General features: G+C 36.5%; 2 protein-coding genes and 1 long non-coding RNA gene across 3 annotated transcripts; 1 reads left to right on the top strand and 2 right to left on the bottom strand.

Moving 5' to 3' along the window:
• Nucleotides 1-395: 395 nt before the first annotated feature.
• Nucleotides 396-13,529, bottom strand: LOC109076118 (tudor domain-containing protein 5-like). Its single transcript, XM_042711806.1, has 18 exons — nucleotides 13,398-13,529; nucleotides 12,905-13,141; nucleotides 11,610-12,041; nucleotides 11,364-11,503; nucleotides 11,197-11,280; nucleotides 11,067-11,123; nucleotides 9,983-10,151; nucleotides 9,702-9,880; nucleotides 8,318-8,532; nucleotides 7,996-8,205; nucleotides 7,731-7,809; nucleotides 7,353-7,364; nucleotides 4,149-4,313; nucleotides 3,910-4,053; nucleotides 2,531-2,641; nucleotides 2,321-2,461; nucleotides 1,057-1,207; nucleotides 396-972 (listed from the first exon to the last, which is right to left on the bottom strand). Exons 2-18 carry the CDS (start codon nucleotides 13,131-13,133, stop codon nucleotides 773-775), a joined length of 2,718 nt encoding a protein of 905 aa, XP_042567740.1. The 5' UTR covers nucleotides 13,134-13,141; nucleotides 13,398-13,529; the 3' UTR covers nucleotides 396-772.
• LOC109076126 (podocin-like) lies at nucleotides 13,452-17,239 on the top strand. Its single transcript, XM_019091927.2, has 9 exons — nucleotides 13,452-13,574; nucleotides 14,046-14,426; nucleotides 14,509-14,612; nucleotides 14,729-14,801; nucleotides 15,127-15,209; nucleotides 15,817-16,020; nucleotides 16,106-16,161; nucleotides 16,236-16,314; nucleotides 16,388-17,239. Exons 2-9 carry the CDS (start codon nucleotides 14,132-14,134, stop codon nucleotides 16,652-16,654), a joined length of 1,161 nt encoding a protein of 386 aa, XP_018947472.1. The 5' UTR covers nucleotides 13,452-13,574; nucleotides 14,046-14,131; the 3' UTR covers nucleotides 16,655-17,239.
• Nucleotides 16,972-24,497, bottom strand: LOC122134865. Its single transcript, XR_006153152.1, has 9 exons — nucleotides 24,411-24,497; nucleotides 23,241-23,295; nucleotides 19,117-19,204; nucleotides 18,920-19,039; nucleotides 17,881-18,054; nucleotides 17,703-17,793; nucleotides 17,489-17,589; nucleotides 17,193-17,403; nucleotides 16,972-17,010 (listed from the first exon to the last, which is right to left on the bottom strand). It is a non-coding gene; the product is annotated as an uncharacterized LOC122134865 (long non-coding RNA).
• Between the last annotated feature and the right edge of the window lie 487 nt (nucleotides 24,498-24,984).

Below are 24,984 nucleotides of genomic sequence, written 5' to 3'. Positions count from 1 at the left end.
TGCTGGGTCAAACTAAATATTCCAAAAAGTGGAAAACCAGTGGGCGGAATTGATTGAATGTACATAAAAGAAAACAAAGCAGGGGTTTTGGGAAACCACAGACCGAATTTGGTCCACTACTGCACGTTTTAACAATCCAGTGAAACCAGAAAACACTGGTCATAGTAGATGAACAGTACATCAGTAGCATGTCCACGTGTCTGAGATCATATCAAGCACGTAATGGAAAAGAAAGGGGGTCAGGGGTGGCTAATATTTTGCGAAAAGTCCCAGAAAAGTGGTTTGAGCTAGTAAATTTGCACTCTTACAAGGGCTCCAAATAGTATTCAGATAGGTTTATCATGCCTGAAAATTATATTAGATGCAAAACAGACACATTTGGACACAAATTTCAGTGTAGCATCCTTTTTTATACCATATTTTTCCCTTTATAAAACTGTTTGGTTCTTGATAAAAGAAAATCTGGATTGAACACTGAACAAGCAACTTAATAATAAATAAAAAAAAACAAATGGCCAGTTTGGTCCATAGAGAAAGCATAAAAACACACAAAACTTTAGCACTGTACATGCAAATACATGAAAATAAAGAACAATGTGCTACTGGAGATATATTTCGCTAAAAAAAATATGAGAAATGTATCTGCTTTGACGTGTCACTGCTTTTCTCATACATCATTTGATATATTTCTTGGATGTTGCAGCCAAAGAAATGAAAGAACAAAAGTTACTTAACATGACGAGAATACAAAACACACAGCTCTTCTGGACTGTCAGGCTATGTGACTGGAGCGCCAGTGTAGGTTGTTGGCCCTGGCAGACAGGCGCGCAGCTGGTCTCAGAGCTAAGGGAGATATGTGGTGCTGGAACAGACTGTTTGGACCCGGTCCCAGATGAACTGGACTGCTGAACAATTGCATCATGAAGTGGGAGAGCTGGGGCTGGACCGGAATAATGGGTACACCTGGAAAAACTAGGAAAACTCGACAGTGAAATGAATCATGTCATCAATATTTTTAACGATTTTTCATATTGTGGCAGTGTTTATGTGCTGTACCTAGATAGCTGGAGTTGATCAGGATGGGGTTAGGAGGAGTGTAAGGGCTGGTGCATGTAGTTAAGACAGGCTTTGGTTTAGCTGGAGAAGCACACATCTGCGGGTCACTTACTGCTGCTTGGACAGGTGGAGGAGTAGACACGCTCTCAGGCTATGTGAAAAAACATGAAAAACTAATGTGGCCAAGTTGATCAGTTAATGTGCTTTAAAATGAGCTAATAAGCTGAGTAATTATCAACAAAGGGAACTCTGAAAAAACAAATCCAAATCAAATAAGTCCCATCTGTCATTGGCCAAACAATCATATAGTCCTGCCCCAAACTCATGCCATTGATTGAGTTAGAGTTGGACTGGTCAGAATACGCTAACAAACAGCAATGTTTCTATAGCACCACAGTAACACACTTTCAGGTTAATAAACATGCAAAAGGCTTAAAGTTGTCTCTGCATTTTAGCAAGTATTTTAACAGATATGTTTTTCAATATTTTATTTGTTTAATTAATATTCATATTAATTAATATTAGATAATATTAAGCTAGTATTTTAAAATAAAAATGACATTTTAGCTACTCTGTAAAAAAAAATACTTTTAAACAAATGTAGCAATATAGATAATTTTATTATATTTAAATGACTTAAGTATAGTTGTTTCTGCATATTTTAGCCGGTATTTAAGCAGGATTTTTATTATCCTTTAAATTATTTTACCTTTTTTAAATGAACAACATTATATATTAATATTAGAAATGAATATTATTTTAAGCAAGTATTTTAACATCAAAAATAACACTTTAGTTTTAAAAGAAACGGCAGCTGCTATGCTAGATTCTGTTATTTCATCCTGCAAACAGCTGAAAATGACTATTGAATGTCTCTTGTAGAAACTTGCCTTTTCTGATGAACCGTTCTGTTAAATGATTAAGCAGATGAACCTCTGCGGAGAAACTAATTAACATTCTCATCTAATCACTGCACAATTAAGATCAACTGCCTCCTAAAGGGCTCAGCGGGAGAACGGGGATGTAATGGGGAACAATACGTCATGAGATTAAATCTCCAGATGCACAGCACCTCATGTCATTCTGAGCAATGACTGTGTGCTAAACGCTGTGAGGACTGAAAGTCTGAATCCTGGAGCTTTATTCATGAGCACCGGGATCAGATTTTACCTCAGGCTTTACCTCATTTTACCTGTCAAATATATCTGACACTCAAAAAGCTCTCATGTCATCATGCCCATTGTGGACGAGACAGCATCCTTACTTTCGATTCGTCTTCTATCTTGACGTCATGTTCAAGCTTTGTCTTATCTGTTTTGTCCTCTGCTGTCCATTCCTGATCCCATTCACTGCAGCATAATGGGACTTCAGCCTGCGGAGCCTCAGACGGATTTACCTTGCCACTCTGAAAGGAAATATGAGGTTTAAAGAAATAAATTCAAAATATGTTTTATATACCTGTAATATGACTCACTTTAGCTGCAGTTTTGATGTCAGGATCATTTATACACTCGAGGGCAGGAATGTCCAAGATTGAGTCCACATTTATGGAGAAGTTAGTATCTCCATTTTTAGAGCTGGAAACCTGGAATGAACAAAATGAACACTCACAAACTATTTTACTCTTCGGCAAATTACTTTGATTAGTTGCCCACAAACTTTATTACAAAGCTACAACAATATAATACATTGTTTTAATAAAATAAAAATTTCAAATCAAAATAATTGCACAATACAGTTTTATTGCCTGCAATGTGTGAACAGAAGCCTTGTATATGAATTTGTTTATTAACTACATAAGGATATACTTTTTGAGCAAAACCTGATATACAGTACGCCACTTAGAAGGACAGTTCACCCAAAAATGAAAAGTACCCCTTGATTTACTCATCCTTAAGCCATCCTAGGTGTATATGACTTTCTTCCTTCAGACGAATCTGATCAGAGTTACATAAAAAAAATGTCCTGTTTCTTCCATGGATATATCCAAAATGATTTTTCTTACACAAACGCATCTCTTCACTTCAGAAGGCATTTATTAATCCCCAAAGCCGTATGGAGTACTTTATATGATGGATAGATGCACTTTATTGGACTTCAAAATCTCAACACCCATTCACTGCCATTATAAAGCTTGGAAGAGCCAGCACATTTTTTTATATAAATGTGATTGTATTTGTCTAAAAGAAAGTCATATACCTCTAGGATGGCTTGAGGGTAGTGTTGTCAAATTTAAAAAATGTGACGATACCAGCATTTTGAGCGCTGTTGAGTGGATTCTTAAACACCTCTGATTGGCCACTGTGTTCACGCGTTCATCCGATATGTCTGTGATTGGCTAAAATGGTCATCGCTTCACACTCTTCACTGCGCACTTACTCCGATACACACGAGAGCGTTTGAAAGCATAGTCTATCAGCGGATCCCTAATATATCTGCTCATAGACAGATCCACTGAGAGACGCGGCTTTTAAACGCTTCAGTGTGTATCTGTGTAAGCAACAGCACTCAAAATGCTAGCGGGAAATCCCAGTTTTGTCACATTTTTAAAATGTCAGTACCGACTGGCATTGGTACTTTTGACAACATTATTGAGGGTGAGTAAATCATGGGGTGATTTTCATTTTTGGGTGAACTATCCCTTTAAAAACCTGAGCTCCCAAACACCCACAGGATCCAGTGCTGCTCACTCTCATTCCTCTATTTACAGCCCAGCCTCAGCTGACAGACCTCCTCCTGTCCATCGGCCCAATCGAGCAGCACTGAAATTTCATAGAGCTAACTGACAGAACTTCACTGGCTTACAGCCCATCTGTGCTGTATCATGACGCTGGATTTGTATATTAAAGATACCGTTTGTGAGAAGCTCAGAGAGCCATTTCCCTGAAAACAGATCTGGTTATCTGGCAAAGATGTGGAGGGTGAAAAAGACTCCTTTACTTCCTCAAGCTGGTCATCTCCAAAATAAGACGTCACTGGGTTGAACTGCCCTGACACCTAAAAGCCAAATGAGAAGAGATCATTATATACTGAAGACCAAAATCTTATCAGGCTTTACGCAAGTGGGTCTAAATGAACATTTGTGCTCAGACCAATCCATAAGCAGTAATGGAGGGAAGGGCGTGGCCCTCTTTCTCTAGGGCCAGGTGAATATAAACATCCTCCTCCGTGTTTGTGTCGCACAGGAAGAGCATCAGGAAGTGCTCCTGGTAGCTGTGGATTGCGGCCACCAGAGTGCGCTCACAGACAGGAAGACTCTCAGGAGGTCCTCTGGGAAAGTGCTGTTTGAAGTGTTGGTTGAAATGTTATTAGAAATGGTAATGAGTGAAAATGTTGAGAAAAAAAGAAAAGAAAATGACTATAGTGTGAAAAGACGAGCAATAAACAGCCAAAAGCCAGTTCTTCATCTACTGCATGGAAAACAAGCATACAACACAAAAAGTGTAGTTGAATTCGATAATAAATGTGAGACAGTTCTTTTAATGAATCATTCAAAATGACTAAGAGATTAGTGGGTTATCAGTTTGATTCAGCCTAATGAATCACTCAATTCAGAGGTTATTGAATCAATATCTGACATACTCACTGAACAGCAAGTCATCACTACTTCCAGTTTTAAGAAGCCTTTAAAGCCTTATTGCTTGCATTGAAAAAATGATGCAGAACAGACAGAATAGATCATCAATTTACATAAACAATGAATGAATAAATAAATAAATATACTGTTTTATGTATTATTATTTTGGTGTCATTGCAATCAACAATTTTGAATGAAAATAAAGAAAAAACAAAAATCTAAAAAAAAAATTCCATGAATTTTTTTTTTGTATATCATAACATAAATAATAATAGATCATCCTAATTTTAGATTAAGTTTTATATTATTGTATATTATATTCATTCATTACACACAGACTGATATATTTCAAATGTTTATTTATTTTAATTTTGATGATTATAACTGACAACTAAGGAAAATCCCAAATTCAGTATCTCAGAAAATTAGAATATTACTTAAGACCAATACAAAGAAAGGATTTTTAGAAATCTTGGCCAGCTAAAAAGTATAAAAATGAAAAGTATGAGCATGTACAGCACTCAATACTTAGTTGGGGATTATTTTGCCTGAATTACTGCAGCAATGCGGCGTGGCATGGAGTCGATCAGTCTGTGGCACTGCTCAGGTGTTGTGAGAGCCCAGGTTGCTCTGATAGTGGCCTTCAGCTCTTCTGCATTCTTGGGTCTGGCATATCACATCTTCCTCTTCACAATACCCCATAGATTTTCTATGGGTGGGTTAAGGTCAGGCGAGTTTGCTGGCCAGTTAAGAACAGGGATACCATGGTCCTTAAACCAGGTACTGGTAGCTTTGGCACTGTGTGCAGGTGCCAAGTCCTGTTGGAAAATGAAATCTGCATCTCCATAAAGTTGGGTCAGCAGCAGGAAGCATGAAGTGCTCTAAAACTTCCTGGTATACGGCTGCTTTGACCTCGGACCTCAGAAAACACAATGGGCCAACACCATCAGATGACATGGTACCCCAAACCGTCACTGACTGTGGAAACTTTACACTGGACCTCAAGCAACGTGGATTGTGTGCCTCTCCTCTCTTCCTCCAGACTCTGGGACCCTGATATCCAAAGGAAATGCAAAATCTACTTTTATCAGAGCACATAACTTTGGACCACTCAGCAGCAGTCCAGTCCTTTTTGAAGCGAGACGCTTCTGACGCTGTCTGTTGTTCAAGAGTGGCTTGACACAAGGAATGCGACAGCTGAAACCCATGTCTTGCATACGTCTGTGTGTAGTGGTTCTTGAAGCACTGACTCCAGCTGCAGTCCACTCTTTGTGAATCTCCTCCACATTTTTGAATGGGTTTTGTTTCACAATCCTCTCCAGTGTGCGGGTGCCCCCTAACGCTTGTATACTTTTTTTCTACCACATCTTTTCCTTCCCTTCGCCTCTCTATTAATGTGCTTGGACACAGAGCTCTGTGAACAGCCAGCCTCTTTTGCAATGACCTTTTGTGTCTTGCCCTCCTTGTGCAAGGTGTCAATGGTCGTCTTTTGGACAACTGTCAAGTCAGCAGTCTTCCCCATGATTGTGTAGCCTACAGAACTAGACTGAGAGACCATTTAAAGGTCTTTGCGGGTGTTTTGAGTTAAATAACTGATTAGAGTGTGGCATCAGGTGTCTTCAATTTTGAACCTTTTTACAATATTCACATTTTCTGAGATACTGAATTTGGGATTTTCCTTAGTTGTCAATTATAATTATCAAAATTAAAATAAATAAACATTTGAAATATATCAGTCTGTGTGTAATGAATTAATATAATATACAAGTTTCACTTTTTGAATGGAATTAATGAAATAAACTTTTTGATGATATTCTAATTATATGACCAGTACCTGTATATACAGTGTATATATTAGGGCTGTGTGATTAATCGAAATCGTAATAAAATCACGATTTGAGAGTGCGCGATTTCTAAATGGCTTTATAGCACGATTTTCCGCGGTCCCGACCTCCCGCAGTATGCTATCCGATCCAATCAGAATGCAGCACACCTAAGTGGAGCTTGAGAACAGAACAGACTGGGCATACAGTATGCCTAACTCCAGGTTCACACACTCTGTCTGTAATGCGTATTTTTTCCGAGCCCATGTTAATGGATCAGAGCGTTCACACTGCACACGGAAAAAGATGTGAACAGAAAAGGTTAGAAATCGAAAGGTGCGAAAAGAATGAATATCTAGCGCATGAGCATAGAGAGAGTTGTGAGTGAGTGAGTGAGTGAGAGGAGACATGTTTTAATTGCGTGCACTCTCTCCGGACGAGAGCAGCATGTATCTGAGCACACGTGTCTGGTTTTGTGACAGCAAAGGAAATCTGCGTGCGAGCGGAGAGATTCGCGCTCACGCATTATTTTAATGTGCTTTCGCGTTACAATAATGCGCTCTCGCTGCTGCTTCTGCACCGCATACACATACTGTATAGGCACTGCAGACGGAGTACGTGTGAACCTGTATAATGTATAAAAAATCTATTTCAACACCTGAGGCACCGCTACAATGAACTATGACCAAAAAAAAGGCTCTGGACATGGATTTTATTTTATTTATTTTATATATATATATATATTGCCATATGTCTAGACATTTTGTTTGACATCTTTTCTTAGTGATTATTTTGACTTATGTCTGTTCTAGAGGCATGTTACAACTTTTTGATAAAGCTCTAATTGGTTTTCTTTTGGAAATATGTTTCAAATCTATACTGAATGAATTTATGACTGTAAAGCATGTCTGTGTGTGTCAAAATCATGATTAAAATCAAAATCGCAAAATTAATAAAAAAATCGTGATAGGTTTTTTTTTGTCCATATCGCACAGCCCTAGTGTGTATATATCTATATCGATATATATATATATATATATATATATATATATATATATATATATATATATATATATATATATATATATATATATATATACACACACTGTATATAGTATATTTAAACTTTTATTTTAGTTTGAGCTTAAACAGATTTACTGCATTCAATTTCCAAGGCAATATTTCTAATTTTCATCCAATTTAAGTTTTTCATTTAATATTTATATATTTTTTTAATTAATGAAAAGTTTTCAATAGTTTTAGTTTACAATAACAACACTGCTAACCGTGATAGGCCGAACTCCAGCTAACATTGCCGGGACAGCCTGAGCCGGAAGATCAGAGTAACAAGCTCTGGAAAGATACAAAGCAGCAGATATACAAACATATTAAACAAATGCAACATCTTTAATTTATGGGTAAAATACTAATAAATGTAAAACAAAATCAAAACCTCAGGCAATCATTTACATAGCATTAGATTCATCTTGATGTTTAAGTTTAAACATCACTCTCATTGTTTTATAACAAATGACTTACTTGAGAAATCGGAGGCTGTTTCGTTCCACTTTTGTGATGTCTCCATAGTCAACATAGTACACCTTTACTTCAGTATCACTGAACACCTCGTGGATCACCACCCTGTAGAACCACATGTCTCTGGGGGCCACACAGCACACCTGACCCGGCCGCACATACGCATCAGGCAGCCGGTATCTCTCAGTCACATCTGGGTAGGAGTAACAGCTCCTGGAAACAGGAATCCGGGATGTTCAGAAGGACATACTACTCAATCCCAGCCCAAATAAAGATGACATTAGTCAGAGACAATTCAAGGTACAACACTTAAAAAGCGAGATACCTCATTTCAATCATCATGTTCTCAAGGGCTCTGGCCTCCTTGTTTTGGCTGAAGCGGATGTAGAAGTGACTGGGAGACTCCGCCTGCTCCACCAGGACGGGCACCAGCTCTCTCTCCCTTCTGGGAGTTGGGGACTTCAGCCTCTGGCAACGCACCGCGTCTGGAGGAACCGCTGAGACTTGACTCACCACCAACTCTGGGAAAAGATCCACCATCTACAACAAACATTAACACACGTTGTGTATAATGTCACATATTCATATGATGTTTATAATTATAATGTTACATTACATCTTATCTGCATTTATGCGTTTTATATATATATATATATATATATATATATATATATATATATATATATTATATATATATATATATATATATATATATATATAAAATATTGTGTGTTTGTGTTTAAACTAAATTATATATTATTGTAATACATAATGATATACATATATTATTATTGTAAAATATATTATATAAATCACACATTATATAATATCTAAATTACATTGTATTATTAAAATTATATATTGTGTTTAAACTAAATTGTATATTACATTATATATGTATGTATTGTAAATTTTTTAGATTATTAAATTGAATTTCTAATATAATATAATACCACATATAATGACAGATTATGCATTTTAAATTTACAATGTAAACAAATAATGTAGGTATGTACGTATGTATATATACTCATAACCTACGTTGAAAATAAGTTGAAGTACTAAAATTAGGAACTAAATTACAATAACCCTGACACTGAAATAAAATATATTTATAATATATTACAATTATTTAGCAGCAAATAATACCACATATAATGTTATTAAATGATACAAATATAATATTATGTTATCATAATTATTAATAAAAGCATGTCATTTTAAATATCAACATTATAAAAGTGTGCAACTTTGTAATATAATATAATATAACTTTACATAACATAATAACAATGGCAGATTATACAATGTAGCCAATTTTTAACTAAAATGTAATCTCTTATATATTTTAGTATATATGTATATTAAAGGTTTTATTTATATATATATATATATATATATATATATATATATAATATATATATGATATAATATATATATATATTGATATAAGGTCATAATATATATAATATATATGATGTAGATATTAATATAATATGATATAATACTATAAATATTGAAAGGTCATAAATGCATAAATTATATGTAGAATTAATAATGTAGTAGTAATTATATGTAGTAGTAATAATGACATTTTAAAATAAATAAATAAATAAATACCACGCAACTTTTCTAATGTAAACTTTGTAAGTTTACTTTAAATTGATTTGGTAGGGAATGATAATGGATCATCAATAATGAATCGTAACCTGATGGATGGTTTTATTGGTGACACTGAGCTCAGTTTCAGACTTTTGGGAATCTGTGTACTGCTCCATCTCGTCACGCTCCCAGGCAGACTCGGCACAACTGAAGTAAGAGGCTTTGCTGGAGGGATTCTGGGGTTCATTCGTCAGACTGGACGTGGTGCCGTGACCCATGGATAATTCTGCAAAAGGAATACATCACAATCAAAGTCTTATTAAAGATGATCAATAAGCTAGGAGCACTCATTTTTCTGTTCAAATTAATATGCCATATAGTTAAATACCAGGTTTAGTGGGTTGTATGTCATTCGGTTTGAACTCCACAACCATCCATTTGTTTTCATTCTCATCAGCACCTTTTTGGATGGACAATGTGTCCCTCAAAGCCCCAACCATTTCTGTCACGCTCAGAAAGCCATACTTGCTCAATGGCAACTCTTCACCATACATTCGCTAACAGCAAAAAACAGACCGTAAGTTAGAACAGCTCACTGGCGCCATTTAGAAACTCTAGAAAAAAATATGGCTGAGGATACAATGTTTTCATTTTCAGAGTGATACAATATTCCAACCATCAAATCAAGGTTTATTTTGAGTTACCTCTGGGTGACTTCATATTAAACCATACAGTTTCAACCCAAAATCTATGTAAGTTTGTTTTTGCCACATAATAAAATAATAATAATAATAATAATAAAGTTAATTGCCTAATGATTTTAATATCTCACAATTCTGACTTTTTTTCTCCCTGTTCTGAGTTTATATCTCAAAATTCTAACTGAATTGTGAGAAAATTAGACTCAAAAGAGAAAAGTCGCAATTACATTTTTAAAATGTTTTATTCTTTGGCAGGAGCAAAAAAAAAAAGAAGGGATTTTTTTTTTATTTAGTAATTATTGTTATAAAAAGAAAAAGAAAACAAATTGAGAGACTTAAAAGTGTGAGATATAATCTAAAAATTATGAAAAAAAGTCAGAATTATGTAAACTCACAATTGCAAGGAAAATTTGTGACTTTTCTCAAATTGTATGAAAAGTCGCAATTACCTTTTTTTATTATTATTCTATGGCAAGATGTAAACTCAGAATTCTGAGAATAAAAAAATCCAGAACTACAGTATGAGTTATAAACTCAGACTGCGAGAAGTCAGAATTAGATATAAACTCAGTAAGATATAAACTCAGAATTTATGTAAGATAAAAATTCAGAATTGCGAGAAAAAAGTAACAATTACGTTTTTTTTATTCCTTGGTGACAACAGGCTTGCATAAAAATAAAAAAGCTGGAGAAAATGTACAAAATAGGCTTAATTTTCTCTAGGCAGAATACATTTTCTTCTTCAGATATGAACTGTTTTTTTGAGAATACCTTGTATTCCGTAGGAAGATCTTGAATGGAGATCCCACTGCCATTTTCAGCCACAACCTGAAAAAGTTCCATAGGCCAAGGTGAGAAGATGAGACAAGAAAGACTGAGTTTTAAAGCTGTTATATCTGACCTTCTGAAGCTTATCTTTCAGCTCGTGGCTGACGGTGCCAGCGGTGCCCTTCTCGAGGATCTGCTGTCTGAGCTCCTCCTCAAGCTGTAGAAGATTTACCCCATCAGTATTGATTTACATGTAGCGCAACACCAAATATAGCCCTAATTTCATACAAATACCCAAACCTTAAAAATATTTTCTTCCAAAGAGTGCTCTGCCTTCACAGGCTCCGGTTTAGGAACAGCAGGGTGGGAGTGCGAATCTTGTTGGTTCCTCTCAGGCAGCAAAGTCGTTTTAGAACTGACAGGCTTCTGTTTTGATTCCACTGCAGAGTAATCATCATGGAAATACATAAATAATAGACTTGAATCAAAATAAAAAAAAAGAGCATGATATCAACCTCTCCAGAAATTCCATTATCATATACATACATGGCTTAGAAAGACTCGACATCAGATTTTTGATCTGATTTTGTGGCATTGCGGCGTTTTTCAGAAGCAGTTGTGAGCCTGTGCGACTCTGCTGCATGATTATGAAATCCGTGGCAGCCGCCAGCATCTCAGAAATGGAGTAGAAGCCATATTGCGTGATGTTGAGCGGCTTTCCGAACTGTGCCATATACCTGGACTCCAGCTCTGATAATCTGACAGGGCCATGAGATAGTAATTGTTTTAGTTGGCTGCGCAGTTGAGCGGGCAGGGCGGGTTTTGATTGGCCATGTCGAGGGAGATTAACAGGCTGGTTCCATCGGTAAGAGACATTGAAGTTTCGTGGTGTTGCCCTCCGAATGTTGGCTTTGGTTTTGGGATTGCGTTGCCTGGACACCAGCTCTTGAATGCCTTTGGTGCTCTCATCTCCAATGGCTGCAAACAGAAAAGAAAAATTATAGTTGTAAAGGCCCTGATATACCTCATGTGAAATCGAAGAACTGGTGTGACATCATTTTTGAACAACATCAGGCCAAAACACAGTTAGTTTAGAGAGTTTGAAACAGCTTGCCAGAGCAAACCTTCTGGAAAAGTTTGCTTGGGCTGGTAAAAATACATGAGAAATGGCAACTAGCCCCAGATAGCACACGTACGTCTGCAAGATGTCTGTCAAAGATCGCTTCATCTGAAAGCATCTGCTGTGTACAAACATCTGATAGAAGTCTCTAAGATGTCAGTTTTCCATACATTCTAAATCATAAATATCTTACAGATATTTTCTAAACGTCTATTTGCCATCTAATAGGAAGTGTACAGATGTAATATACATAAGTTGTATGTATATATATATATATTTCAAGGAACAAAAATATTTGTCTATGGTTTTTAATTTTTGCATGTGCAGTGGTCAAATCAATGCTGCATTCGTTCCAAACCAAATGACCTGAACCAAAAATATTCGTATGAATTCATGTACTGTTACATCCTTACTTTTAACAGATGTAAAGGCTAAACTGAGCTAAAATATTTATATTAAAAGAAATTAAAATATCTGGAATAAAATATTGATGACTCATCTTGCACTTGTGGGTGTGTCCAAATGTTTGTCCAATCAAATGCTGAAAAAAAAGATTGAAAAAAGCCTCTCACCCTAATACCAAAATCTTATGACTAGCAATAGAATATAGCAATTTCATGGTGTATTCAAGAGGGTTTAGCATAATTAATCAAATTAGTCGTTCTCTAGGCCATAAATACTGATTTACCAGCAAACAAAAGGGATAAAACACTAAAATCACCTTTCAACTTGATGCTGCCGTCAAAGTGGTATTCCAAGTGCACAACATCAGGCATTTCCTTGACCATATCCAAAACATTTCTGAATCCCAGTAACCCAAGGGGCATGGGGAAGCCCAGCATGGTCTGGTAGTCCTTCTTGAGCTGCTCAGGGGTCAAACCATGCTTAGCAGAGACCAAAAGAGAGCGAACATCCTTCTTCAAACCCGTGAGGAGCTTATCTTGGGTCATTCTGACAGCTGAAGACACAAGAGCACATAATGTACTTACTTGACAACTGACAAAAACATGATAGTTTAAACGTAAATGTGATTCCCTCATGATGTCGACACCCGTTAGACCAAAAAAAAAAAATGTCACTGTTCATTTTGTTGATAATACTGCTTTAACGCAAAATTCACGTGTCTATTTAAGATAACCCCGAAATCATGGCGGGGCTTAAAACTTATATGTATGCATGTATATTATTAATGTGTTTTATGGGCGACCGATTACCTTTTGTACAAGATTAACGCGTTCTGTCGTTCCGTGAAGATCACGCGACAGGCCACGTTTTTAAAAAATGGGAATTTTGCATCACAGGTGCGCGAGCGCGATGACGTCAGTGGAGCGGGCGTCCAAAAATATCCTCCGAGATTGATTTTTATAACAAGAGTGGATGCAGAAGTGCAGGTGAAAGTGTATTTCATCAGCGTTTGTGTGGGCAGAAGCAGCAGACTTCCTGAGGCATTCAGAATTCAATAAGCTGCTCGCGCTCACACTGTACTTTCTGACTTTGCACACAGCTTCTGATGTACAGCTAATTTTGATTTTTTCATATATATATAAATACCGTATTTATATATATATATATATATATACGGTATAATTATTATATATATATATATATATATATAAATACGGTATAATTTTCCAGTTTTCTTAAATGAAATACATAAAAAATACATAAATATTAGATAGATAGATAGATAGATAGATAGATAGATAGATAGATAGATACTTTTTTTAAAAAAAGAAAAAACATTATGTTCCATTCACCTCTGTGTAGGACGTTACCACTGTGTAAAATTCATTAGGAGAGTGTAAACACTCCCCTGTCATCATATGAACCTGCAGAGGCCTACAAAGATACTCCCTTTTCAGAGCCACAGAGGTCCACCATCACAGAACCATCACAACAGACGCTTCTCTCACTGATCACTGGATGCTTCTTGTGAGGGAGGCCAATAATGGAGAAAAGAGCAGAAACATCTCAGCATTCTTCCAGATCTGGACGGGTAAAGAGAGAGCCATCACCTTCTGCTAAAGGGAGGAAAACCAAAGCACCCAAATCTGTGAAGCTCCAAGAGCCCCACAAAAGAAAAGAAAAACCAGAAGTGACAGTAGAAGAAGAAAGAGGTGAAGCTAAAGAGGCTCAAATCATCTCCGGCAGCACTGTTGTAAACGTAGACAGTGTGAGGGAACGAATAAAAGAAGATCGAGAGGAGTTACTGGGATTACTGGAGACCGAAGGGCCTGGAGAAGGTAAGTGTGGAGAAGAAAACATCTCAGAAAAGATGGAAACTATCTTTAATATGTTCTTTTTTTCTTTAATATTTCGCTAAAGCCTTGAAGAAGAGATACCTTGGAGTTTGTGAGCTACTTCTGATCATTTTGGTCCTGTCTGTGGTGATCTTCTTCTTTCCTGTTGCCATATGGTTCTGTGTGAAGGTACGCTTTTAACTAGTGGGATTAAATAATAAAAAAATATATTATAATGTTTTTGGTAACTGTATTGAGGTCTTTTAATTATAAATGTTATTATGTAAAAAATTGTTTATTTGTAGATTGTGAGAGAACATGAGAGAGCCGTGAAATTTCGGTTGGGGCATTTATTGCAGAAGAGACCAAGGGGCCCCGGTACACTTTAATTTAAATATTAAGACTTTTACAGTTAGCCAGGTTCTAGTTATTATTAAATACATTCAATTCTAAATATATTTTCATTATTTAATTTTGGATTTTTGTTTATATTTATTGTATATTTTAATATTGATTTATAATTGTTAGTAACATTAAAATTTTAAAGATTATATCATTTTTAATTAATATATTAATGATTTTAATGTTATCTTAGTATGCGAATATTAAGAAGAAATCATTTTTACATTTTAATAATTTATGTTTGTGTTTTTATTTATTTATGTCTGTTACTTTAATACATACATGTTTAATTTTGCTGCAGGGCTGATGTTTTATTTCCCATTTTTGGATGTGTGCCATATAGTGGACATTCGTCTGAAAATACTGAAGATCCCTCCTCACACGGTAATTTCTTTACCTTGAAAGTAACAAAAAAAAAAGTTTCATAGACCTTAATCAAGTTAGATGCCATATTGAATTCAACATGGATGAAAACAAGTATGTAAGGGACGACTTAAAGTCTTCACAATGGAACAAACTTTATAAAAGCATTACTGAGTTTTTGTCTACTAAACGTTTTTTCGAAAAGACATTTTGTCTGCTGAACAGTCGACATGTTGCTGTACAACATTACAGTCCACTGAACACATTGTACTTCTAGCCTTGCTTTCATTCCTGTCAAAAATTAAACATGGTGCTACCCTGACTAAGGTCTACGTAAGCAGCATTGTATTTTCTTCATTTAATGAAGTGCACTCTAAAAAGCTGACTGCGACAAATCCCATCCCACTTACACACGTATGTAAACATGAGGGTGGCAACTGGTTGAAGACTAGCCCAATCAAAAATAAATAAATAAATAAAACACCCTTAGGTCTCTAGATATGGCTTGGATCTTTCAAAGCAAGTCTTTTATGGCCCATTTTATCGACTGCTGAGAAAATTGCAAGTCTAAAAATTGATAAAACACCTCTCCAGCAAGCCATATAATTTCATGTCATTGTATCCTCAGGTGGTGACCAAAGATCTGGTGTGTACCGAAGTGAGTGCAGTGTGCTACTATCGTATCGAGAACATCTCTGTGTGTTATTCCTCCCTCGCCAGTATCCCAGATGTGCTGCAGTCTCTGACCCAGGTGTCTGTTAAAAAGATACTGGCCCACCATGCCTTCACTGACATTTTGCTGAACCGGAAACGGATGGCCCAGGAGATTCAGGTAAATGTCAACAGATATGACACCTCACAAGACTTAAAGCAATATGTTTTTACGTATAAGTTATAAGTTTTCATTTGCTGGGCAGGTCAGTTTAGATTCGGTAACCTGCAGGTGGGGTATCAAAGTGGAAAGAGTGGATATGTAAGTACGTAGAACAGATTAGACTCCAAAGGTTTTCCCATCAAGGGACTCATAACATATCTCCAATGTTGCAGAGAAGAAATCAGTCTTCCACATGAGCTGCAACACAACTTTGCTGTGGAGGCCGAAGCAAGACGTCAGGCACAAGTCAAAGTAAGGCCATAAGTACAAAATGGGATTTGAACCCACAACTTTTTAGTTTACAACCCAGCTTTGCTTCGCACAGGTGATCGCTGCAGAGGGAGAAAAGGCGGCTTGTGAGGCTTTGAAGGCCTCTGTAGAGTCTCTCTCTGGTTCTCCAATGGTTGTGCACCTTCGACTCCTGCAGCTCCTCAACAGTCTGCGCTCTGAGCAGCCCGCTGTGGTCCTCAACATACCTCCTGATGTCCTGACTCAATCCATCGACCTCAGCAGTTTGACCAGACCTGCCAATCAAAGCCTGACCACAGGTGATGGCTCAGATGATGCTAACAAAGATTTGCCCATGATGTAAACACACCATGACTCTCAGTGTTCACTTAGGAAGAACAGTTTCATACGACTCATTTTATGTAGACATGCACAAAATATCAGTACGATATTGGTTATTGGATGATATTTGAGATCGGTATGGGTCAATATTTATTGGTGCTTGCTCATTTCCTCTATTTTTACATTTAGTTACCTTTGCTCCATCTAACTCTCACTTTGACTTAATATTTAAAAACACTAATAAAATACACTATTAAATGTAATCTTTAGCAAATTTGATGATATGTGCAATACAAGTACACTTCAAATACAGATGTATCTATTGAAACTTTATTATTTTGGGGGCCTTGGGTGCGGGTGTAACATTATTCTTGCTTGCTGTAAAAAGGGTAAATATAGTCAGAGGTTAGGAAACAGGTCAGTTCATAACATATACTGTATTTACATAAATAAAAGATTTCACAACAGGAACAAGTCGAATTTACCAAATTGACCAACAGAAAGCTGCTTGGTTTGAAACTGACTTGTATGAGTGGTGCTTCATAAATCACTACACTTACACTTGGTCTCCACACTAGACCGAGCCTGTAGCTGCCTCTCCAGATCTTGTATCTTGTCCAGAGCTGCCTGCAGCTCTTCTTCGGCCTTTAGCACTCGTACCTCTGCACTGATAGCTCTTGTCTCAACATCTCTGGACGACACAGCTTATGTAGAGACCACTACAGGTTCCTCTTCATCTTCTTCTGTGGGTTCCTCTGGTTGTTGCTTGAGCTAAGAAGAAATACAACAAAAGTTACTCAAATTCTGTACTAGCATAGCTGTATTCAACCAGAGAGCCCATGCTAATGTCACTCACAGACTGTGGCACAGTTTTTCCAGACAGCTGCAGCTCCACAGGGCTTCCCTTCACACCCGACAGTAGTATCGACAGGTCTCCACCCACTCACCACACTCTTTCTGAACAAACACAATGCAGAAGAATCCATGGCATTTCAGGCGAGAACTCTGAATCTGAATCATTACTCAAGAAAGAGAGCTTGGTTGAGAAGATCGGAGGGATTGTTAAGCACCTGAAGTTTAGAAAGTTGGTAGAGCTCATTCTCTGTTTTGTTCTGAGTTGAGCACTTCCGGATCGCATACTCCACAATAGCCTGACAAGAGCTGCAGGACAATTGGATATAGGGGTTTATGTTTAACTATAAGCAGCTCAGGTGTATCTTCTTGATGCATTGAGTTTAATGAGATTACCTTGTGATGTACTTGGAAAAGTAGTCAAGTTTCCCTCCTCCAGCTTCTCAACAGATACTGTACGTCTACTATGATGTTCAATTCAGGCATTGGAAGATTTGGTTCTTGTACCGGCACCATAAGTAGCAGAAGGTCCACCATCCAGCGAATAAACTTGGTGTGAAGAGAAGTTACCTGATAACACATGATGAGATCATCACTCATGGCCTGGGGCATGGGCATCCAGTCCTGCTCCAGGAAGTCCACCATCCTGCAGAGTTTAACCCTCTGGGGTCTAAGGGGATTTTGGGAGCCTGAACAAGTTTTGACATGCTCTGACTTTTGTGCTTTTTCAGTTGCTTATAAACATATACATGGCTAAAGTCTAAAAAACACTGTATTCAGTACAAACTGGGCTAAAATAATGTTTAAATAGTATGTGTGTACATGGGTGCCTGAAAATTGCCGGCTGCAACTCTGCAACTACACAAACTAGCTGGGGACTATTTTCAGGTGCTATGTAATATCATTGCGCCTATTGCACCCATGGTACGGCAGCAAAGTACCTTGATTATTATGCTGGAATGAGAGTATAGTACTGAGTATAGAAGAGTATAGTATAGTATAGTATAAAATATCGAAACTGTTTGTTCATTTTTGAGCGAGATGCTAGCGGTCTAATCAGATTCAATGATCTATGCTAAGCTAAGCTAAAAGTGCTACCGCCAGACCCGGAGATCGGCTGAATGGATTCAAAAACTGTAAAACTCAAGTGTTAAACTGTAGGGGAGTTGGAAAATGAGCCTATTTTCAAAAATAGTGGGGTGTTCCTTTAATAGCTTGCAATTCTGAGTTTATATCTCGCAATTTTTTTTTTTCAGATAATTTTCATTAAAAAAAATCTGATTGTGTGATGAGTTGAAATTACCTTTTTTTATTTTTTGTCCCATCTGTATACATGGGGTCAGCAGTTGGAAGCATGCATAAACTTCCGGAAAATACAGACACAACAACTTAATTACGAATATTACATTTTGGTTTTGTCTCATTATAAAGGTACCTTTGGGTGTCTTGAACTTGTTGTCCTTTCTGAACCAGAGACGGCCTCTCTCACTGTCAATTATTTTGACTGGGAAGTCCGTGTCAGGACAGTCTGATGTTTTGAGGGTGAAATCTGTGGCTGTGAACAGAAAAGAACAGATGTGAAAAACTGTCGTAAAGAAAAGGATGAATGGATGGAAAGGGACTGGAACTGACCTATAAACCTGTTCTCAGCTGGCAGGAGAAGTTCCGGGTTCAACTGGAAATCTCCAGCCCAAAGATCACAGTTTTCTTGTGGAATACACTTCATGAATATTAAGTTAAAATAATAAAGTAATGAATGGCATATCAGTACCATATTGGTTATCAGCCAATATTAGAATTTGTTAAGATTAATATTATACAGGTCCTTCTCAAAAAATTAGCATATTGTGAAAAAGTTCATTATTTTCCATAATGTAATGATAAAAATTAAACTTTATTTTTTTTTGGTTTCATTGCACACCAACCTTAATATTTCAGGTCTTTTATTGTTTTAATACTGATGATTTTGGCATACAGCTCATGAAAAACCCAAATTCCTATCTCAAAAAATTAGCATATCATGAAAAGGTTCTCTAAACGAGCTATTAAGCCTAATCATCTGAATCAACTAATTAACTCTAAACACCTGCAAAAGATTCCTGAGGCTTTTAAAAACTTTCAGCCTGGTTCATTACTCAAAACCGCAATCATGGGTAAGACTGCCGACCTGACTGCTGTCCAGAAGGCCATCATTGACACCCTCAAGCGAGAGGGTAAGACACAGAAAGAAATTTCTGAACGAATAGGCTGTTCCCAGAGTGCTGTATCAAGGCACCTCAGTGGGAAGTCTGTGGGAAGGAAAAAGTGTGGCCAAAATTCGCTGCACAACGAGAAGAGGTGACCGGACCCTGAGGAAGATTGTGGAGAAGGGACCGATTCCAGACCTTGGGGGACCTGCGGAAGCAGTGGACTGAGTCTGGAGTAGAAACATCCAGAGCCACCGTGCACAGGCGTGTGCTTTTGAACCAGAAACAGCGGCAGAAGCGCCTGACCTGGGCTACAGAGAATCAGCACTGGACTGTTGCTCAGTGGTCCAAAGTACTTTTTTCGGATTAAAGCAAATTTTGCATGTCATTCGGAAATCAAGGTGGCAGAGTCTGGAGGAAGACTGGGGTGAAGGAAATGCCAAAATGCCTGAAGTCCAGTGTCAAGTACCCACAGTCAGTGATGGTCTGGGGTGCCATGTCAGCTGCTGGTGTTGGTCCACTGTGTTTTATCAAGGGCAGGGTCAATGCAGCTAGCTATCAGGAGATTTTGGAGCACTTCATGCTTCCATCTGCTGAAAAGCTTTATGGAGATGAAGATTTCGGTTTTCAGCACGACCTGGCACCTGCTCACAGTGCCAAAACCACTGGTAAATGGTTTACTGACCATGGTATTACTGTGCTCAATTGGCCTGCCAACTCTCCGGACCTGAACCCCATAGAGAATCTGTGGGATATTGTGAAGAGAAAGTTGAGAGACGCAAGACCCAACACTCTGGATGAGCTTAAGGCCGCTATCGAAGCATCCTGGGCCTCCATAACACCTCAGCAGTGCCACAGGCTGATTGCCTCTATGCCACGCCGCATTGAAGCAGTCATTTCTGCAAAAGCATTCCCGACCAAGTATTGAGTGCATAACTGAACATAATTATTTGAAGGTTGACTTTTTTTTGTATTAAAAACACTTTTCTTTTATTGGTCGGATGAAATATGCAAATCTTTTGAGATAGGAATTTTGGGTTTTCATGAGCTGTATGCCAAAATCATCAGTATTAAAACAATAAAAGACCTGAAATATTTCAGTTGGTGTGCAATGAATCTAAAATATATGAAAGTTTAATTTTTATCATTACATTATGGAAAATAATGAACTTTTTCACAATATGCTAATTTTTTGAGAAGGACCTGTATGTTCAATTGTACATGCTAATTTCCTCTATTTTTACATTTAGAATACCTTTGCGTCATCTAATGCTCCATGCCCGTAGGCAGGGGGGGTTCGGGTGGTTCGAACGAACCCCCCCTCACCGCCAAAGGTCCAGAATTTAAGTCTTTGTTTTTTTTTTTTTTTTTTTTTTTTGATTATTGTCATCATTGTTTTAATCAATGCTTGTGACAAATATGGTTGCTGTGGCAAATAAATATGATTATTGTAGTTGGACGTGTGTGTGTGTGTGTGTGTGTGTGTGCCGCGCGTGCATCGCTTCTGAATGATGCTATTTTTTATTTTTTTTTATTAAAAGGATTTTTATATTTTATCCACTCAATAGTCTACGATATAATAGCCATATAAACGAAGCGTAATTATAATAATAAAACATAGTGGGAAATTCAGTGATATTGGCTGTGCAATATCGACTTTGTGATTGGCCAATACCCGCATACTGGAGCCAATGGAAATGCCTCTCCTTCCGTGCCCGTCTTATTCCTCTGAGAACTTCAAAGCAGACCGCTTGAGGTAAATTATCTGGAATGATTAATTGATTTACGATGCTTGCCAACTCTCACGCATTCACCGTGAGACACACGCACTTGACACTTTCCACACGCTCTTACGCCACACATCCATTTTCTCACGTAGCTACAGTAAAATCGCAAAGCAAAGAGGACACGGAGACCGACAGACAAGACAGAGCAGGATACTTAAAAATAATCTCAGCTCTCAGATTCTGTCAATTTTATTACAAAATTCAAGCAATAAGTTTTGGCGCTTGTAAATGTGACGTGATAGATCCCTATAGTGGCACGTGAACCAATCATCTCTTGCTAATAGTAAATAAACACGAATGAACAATGTTGAAAGATACATTACTTACCGAAATGTATATTTCTCCTCATATCGATCAATCAGTTTTTTTTCAATGCGCAAAGAGGTCAATAAAACTGTTGGAGAACCATTATGTCACATAACATTTACCTCAGGAATCCATTTAATTACCATATGTGTAGCACGTTAGTTGGCTAGAAAAAAAGAGCTATAGAGAATATTTAGCTAATTATCTATAGGCCTACTACATTACATATTTATTATATTTTTAATTATATCATTAAATACAGTTGTTGTTATAATAATAAAACGCAATATATTTCATTTGAGTTATATGTAACCTAAAAATTACTACCAGCTGATAGGGCTGAATAGGTTTTTTTTTTTTTTTTTTGTCTTGAGAAAAATGAATGCCTATATCTTGTGTAGCCTACCTAATATTTATCCAAATGAGTCAATATTGAATCAAATCACAAGCACTGAACTGAAATCATAAAATTTGTCAAGCACAAAAAACGTGGCTAACCAGAAATTGTACCATTTAAACAATATAACAATTAAACATTTTGTTACTAAACCTAATACAATTCTGCTTAGTTACTAAAATGTTCAGATTTTATTTACACCAATCTATCTGAAGTTGGATGTACATACATCTAATGAATGAAATTGCAGTGTTTAGTCATTGACAAAGCTTCAAAAAAAAGGATTGGAACTGACCAGTGTACTAAATCCATAAGTGTCAAGACAAATACAGCAACAAGCAAAGAGGCATAGACAGAAAGTCAAGGAATGATGATGAGAAAAATTATTATTAATATTTCAGTAAAGTTCATTAAATCTGTTCTGTTGTTAGTGTGGTCTTTAAACGTATGAACTTTGTATGGACTGACAAAGGTGTTACATGAGGAAGCAATTTGACAACAATGCAGTAAATATTTTAGGTGCATCAAAAAGCGTGCTCGTTAATATACCAGCAGATAAAATAATCCAGCACAAATTAGTGCATAAATGGTCACCAAAATGAAGTATCTGAACCTCATAATTAAATACAAAAGGTGGAGAAAAACTGCAAAAAGGTCCACTTTTTAAAAAAAAGAACCCCCCCTTTCAACAGGCTGGCTACGAACCTGTGCTCAATTATATATTTATATTAATTTAATTTATTAACAGTAATATGTTGGCTGTCACTGGAGTCAAGAGTGTCAAAGCAGCTGAGATGACCTTCAACCACAGATTTATCAGATTAAACATCAGAAACATGGGCATAAAAAGTTTAGCAATGTAAAATCAATCCAACAGATAATAACATGCATTTGGAGTGTGTTCAAACATCAGCTGGTCTCCACACAGGAAGTCCTCTTTTGGGAAAAGTTGCATGTTTTCACAAATGTTCTCTATAAACCCAATTGGTTCCTTCTTGTATAAAAAACAAATATGTGACAGATGAAGCCTTGCATCTGGTCTCTGTATGATTTCAGATGATTTTCAAGAGAACACGTTACCTGCTCCTGATAGTGAAACTCATTGGCTTCAATCTTCTGGATTTCTTCAAAGATCCTGAGAAAGGCATAACCAAGAGAGTGTTGAGTTTTTTTGCTTTTGTCTTTAATAAAACCAATAGAATTCAAGGATATTAGCAAAACCAGCTTTTAAAAATGAAGGTTCATCAGAGATTATTTTCTTCTGGAGAATCGTTTTTTTACTGTTTAGGATTCTTGAGTTGTTTGGAGATAAAAATGTTTCTTGATTGTTACATATTAGGTTCTTCAGATCAGTGTCTTGGTTTCTGGGTTCTGCAAATGGCACATTTGTTATGAAAGTTTCCAAATGACATTTAAATTCACCAGCATATGAGTAGACTTAGATTTGAGAGGTAATAAATCATATAATTAATTGATTATCAGTATGAAATCAGTACGTTGTTCTAAATTTTGGAGCACACATAAAAAAATATCCTGTTTCATTTTAATATATATTATTGTTTCTTTATTTGACATTTCTTTATTTATTCATTCCTATATATTTTTTAGCATTTAAAATGAATTTAGGTTTAATTAATTACATTATTTATTTATGCCTAAATTCTTATATAATTTAAGTACAACAACTAAGTTTAGTTTTGTGTTTCATTTTTTTTAAACAATATTATATAAAATTGGCTATAAAATCATCTATAAAATTATATACATCAGCCAGAATTTTAATGCGATTGCATCTCTATTTTCTATTCTTTATAATTTGAGATGATTTTTATTCTTTGAGATTAAGCACATGTAAATTTCAATAAAGTGATTCAATAAATTTAATTTTTTCATTTTTATTATTAAATTAATTCAATATATTAATATATTTTAATGTAATTATAAATATAAAAAAAATTACACATCAAAATTAAGTTACATAATAAATTATCTTCAGAGGTTATTTTCTTCTCGACAACCATTTTTTCCCCACTGTTTAAATTTCTTGAGTTGTTTATTTGAGATTAAAAAAAAAATATTATTCTTGATCGGTAACTAAGAGGTTTTTCGGATCAGCATCTTGGTTGCTGGGTTCTTTAAAAAATATAGATAAAACTATAATAAGGTTTTTGTACAGCATCAGGCCGAAGGTTTCTAATGTTTAAAAAAGGAAGATTTCAATGTTCTGATTCCCATCGAAACCAGACTCACTGTTTTCTCCAAACAGAGCCAGATCCCAGCACCTTCACATACAGAGCATCTCATTTGGTTCAAAATTAGGGGTGCATGATAAATATCGGCTGATAATTAATGCGCATCTCGTCAGTAAAGCCATTCTCTAATCAGCGGTAAATTCCATCAGGTGCCTGATTTCACATAGAGCAGCTGTTACTACACAGAGCCGTAGTTAACTGACAAGCTGCGCAAATCCACTTCATTATCAGCTATTATCACTAACTGAAATCACACACCTGATGGAATTTACTGCTGATTACAGAACCAGCTTTACTGACGAGATGCGCATTAATTATCGGCCGATATTTATCGTGCACCTCTATTCAAAATCATTCATTAGTGATCAGTTTAGTTATTAAAGTATGAACAGAAATCCAAACTCACTTCTTTTTGAGTAAAGACAATATACTTCCAGCTCCTTCATGACCAATCAGCCAGGAAATGTAATGCAGGGGTTTCACTCTACATCCCACCATACTTAGCATACATAGCATATTTTAACGCCATTAGCACAATGCAAACTTGTACTATTACAGTGTGTTGTCCTGGT

The sequence above is a fragment of the Cyprinus carpio genome, chromosome A22 (assembly GCF_018340385.1).
Source record: "Cyprinus carpio isolate SPL01 chromosome A22, ASM1834038v1, whole genome shotgun sequence".
In the NCBI taxonomy this organism is placed as follows: Eukaryota; Metazoa; Chordata; class Actinopteri; order Cypriniformes; family Cyprinidae; genus Cyprinus; species Cyprinus carpio.
Note: the sequence above shows the minus strand (reverse complement) of the source record. Positions and strands in the feature narration are given on the sequence as shown.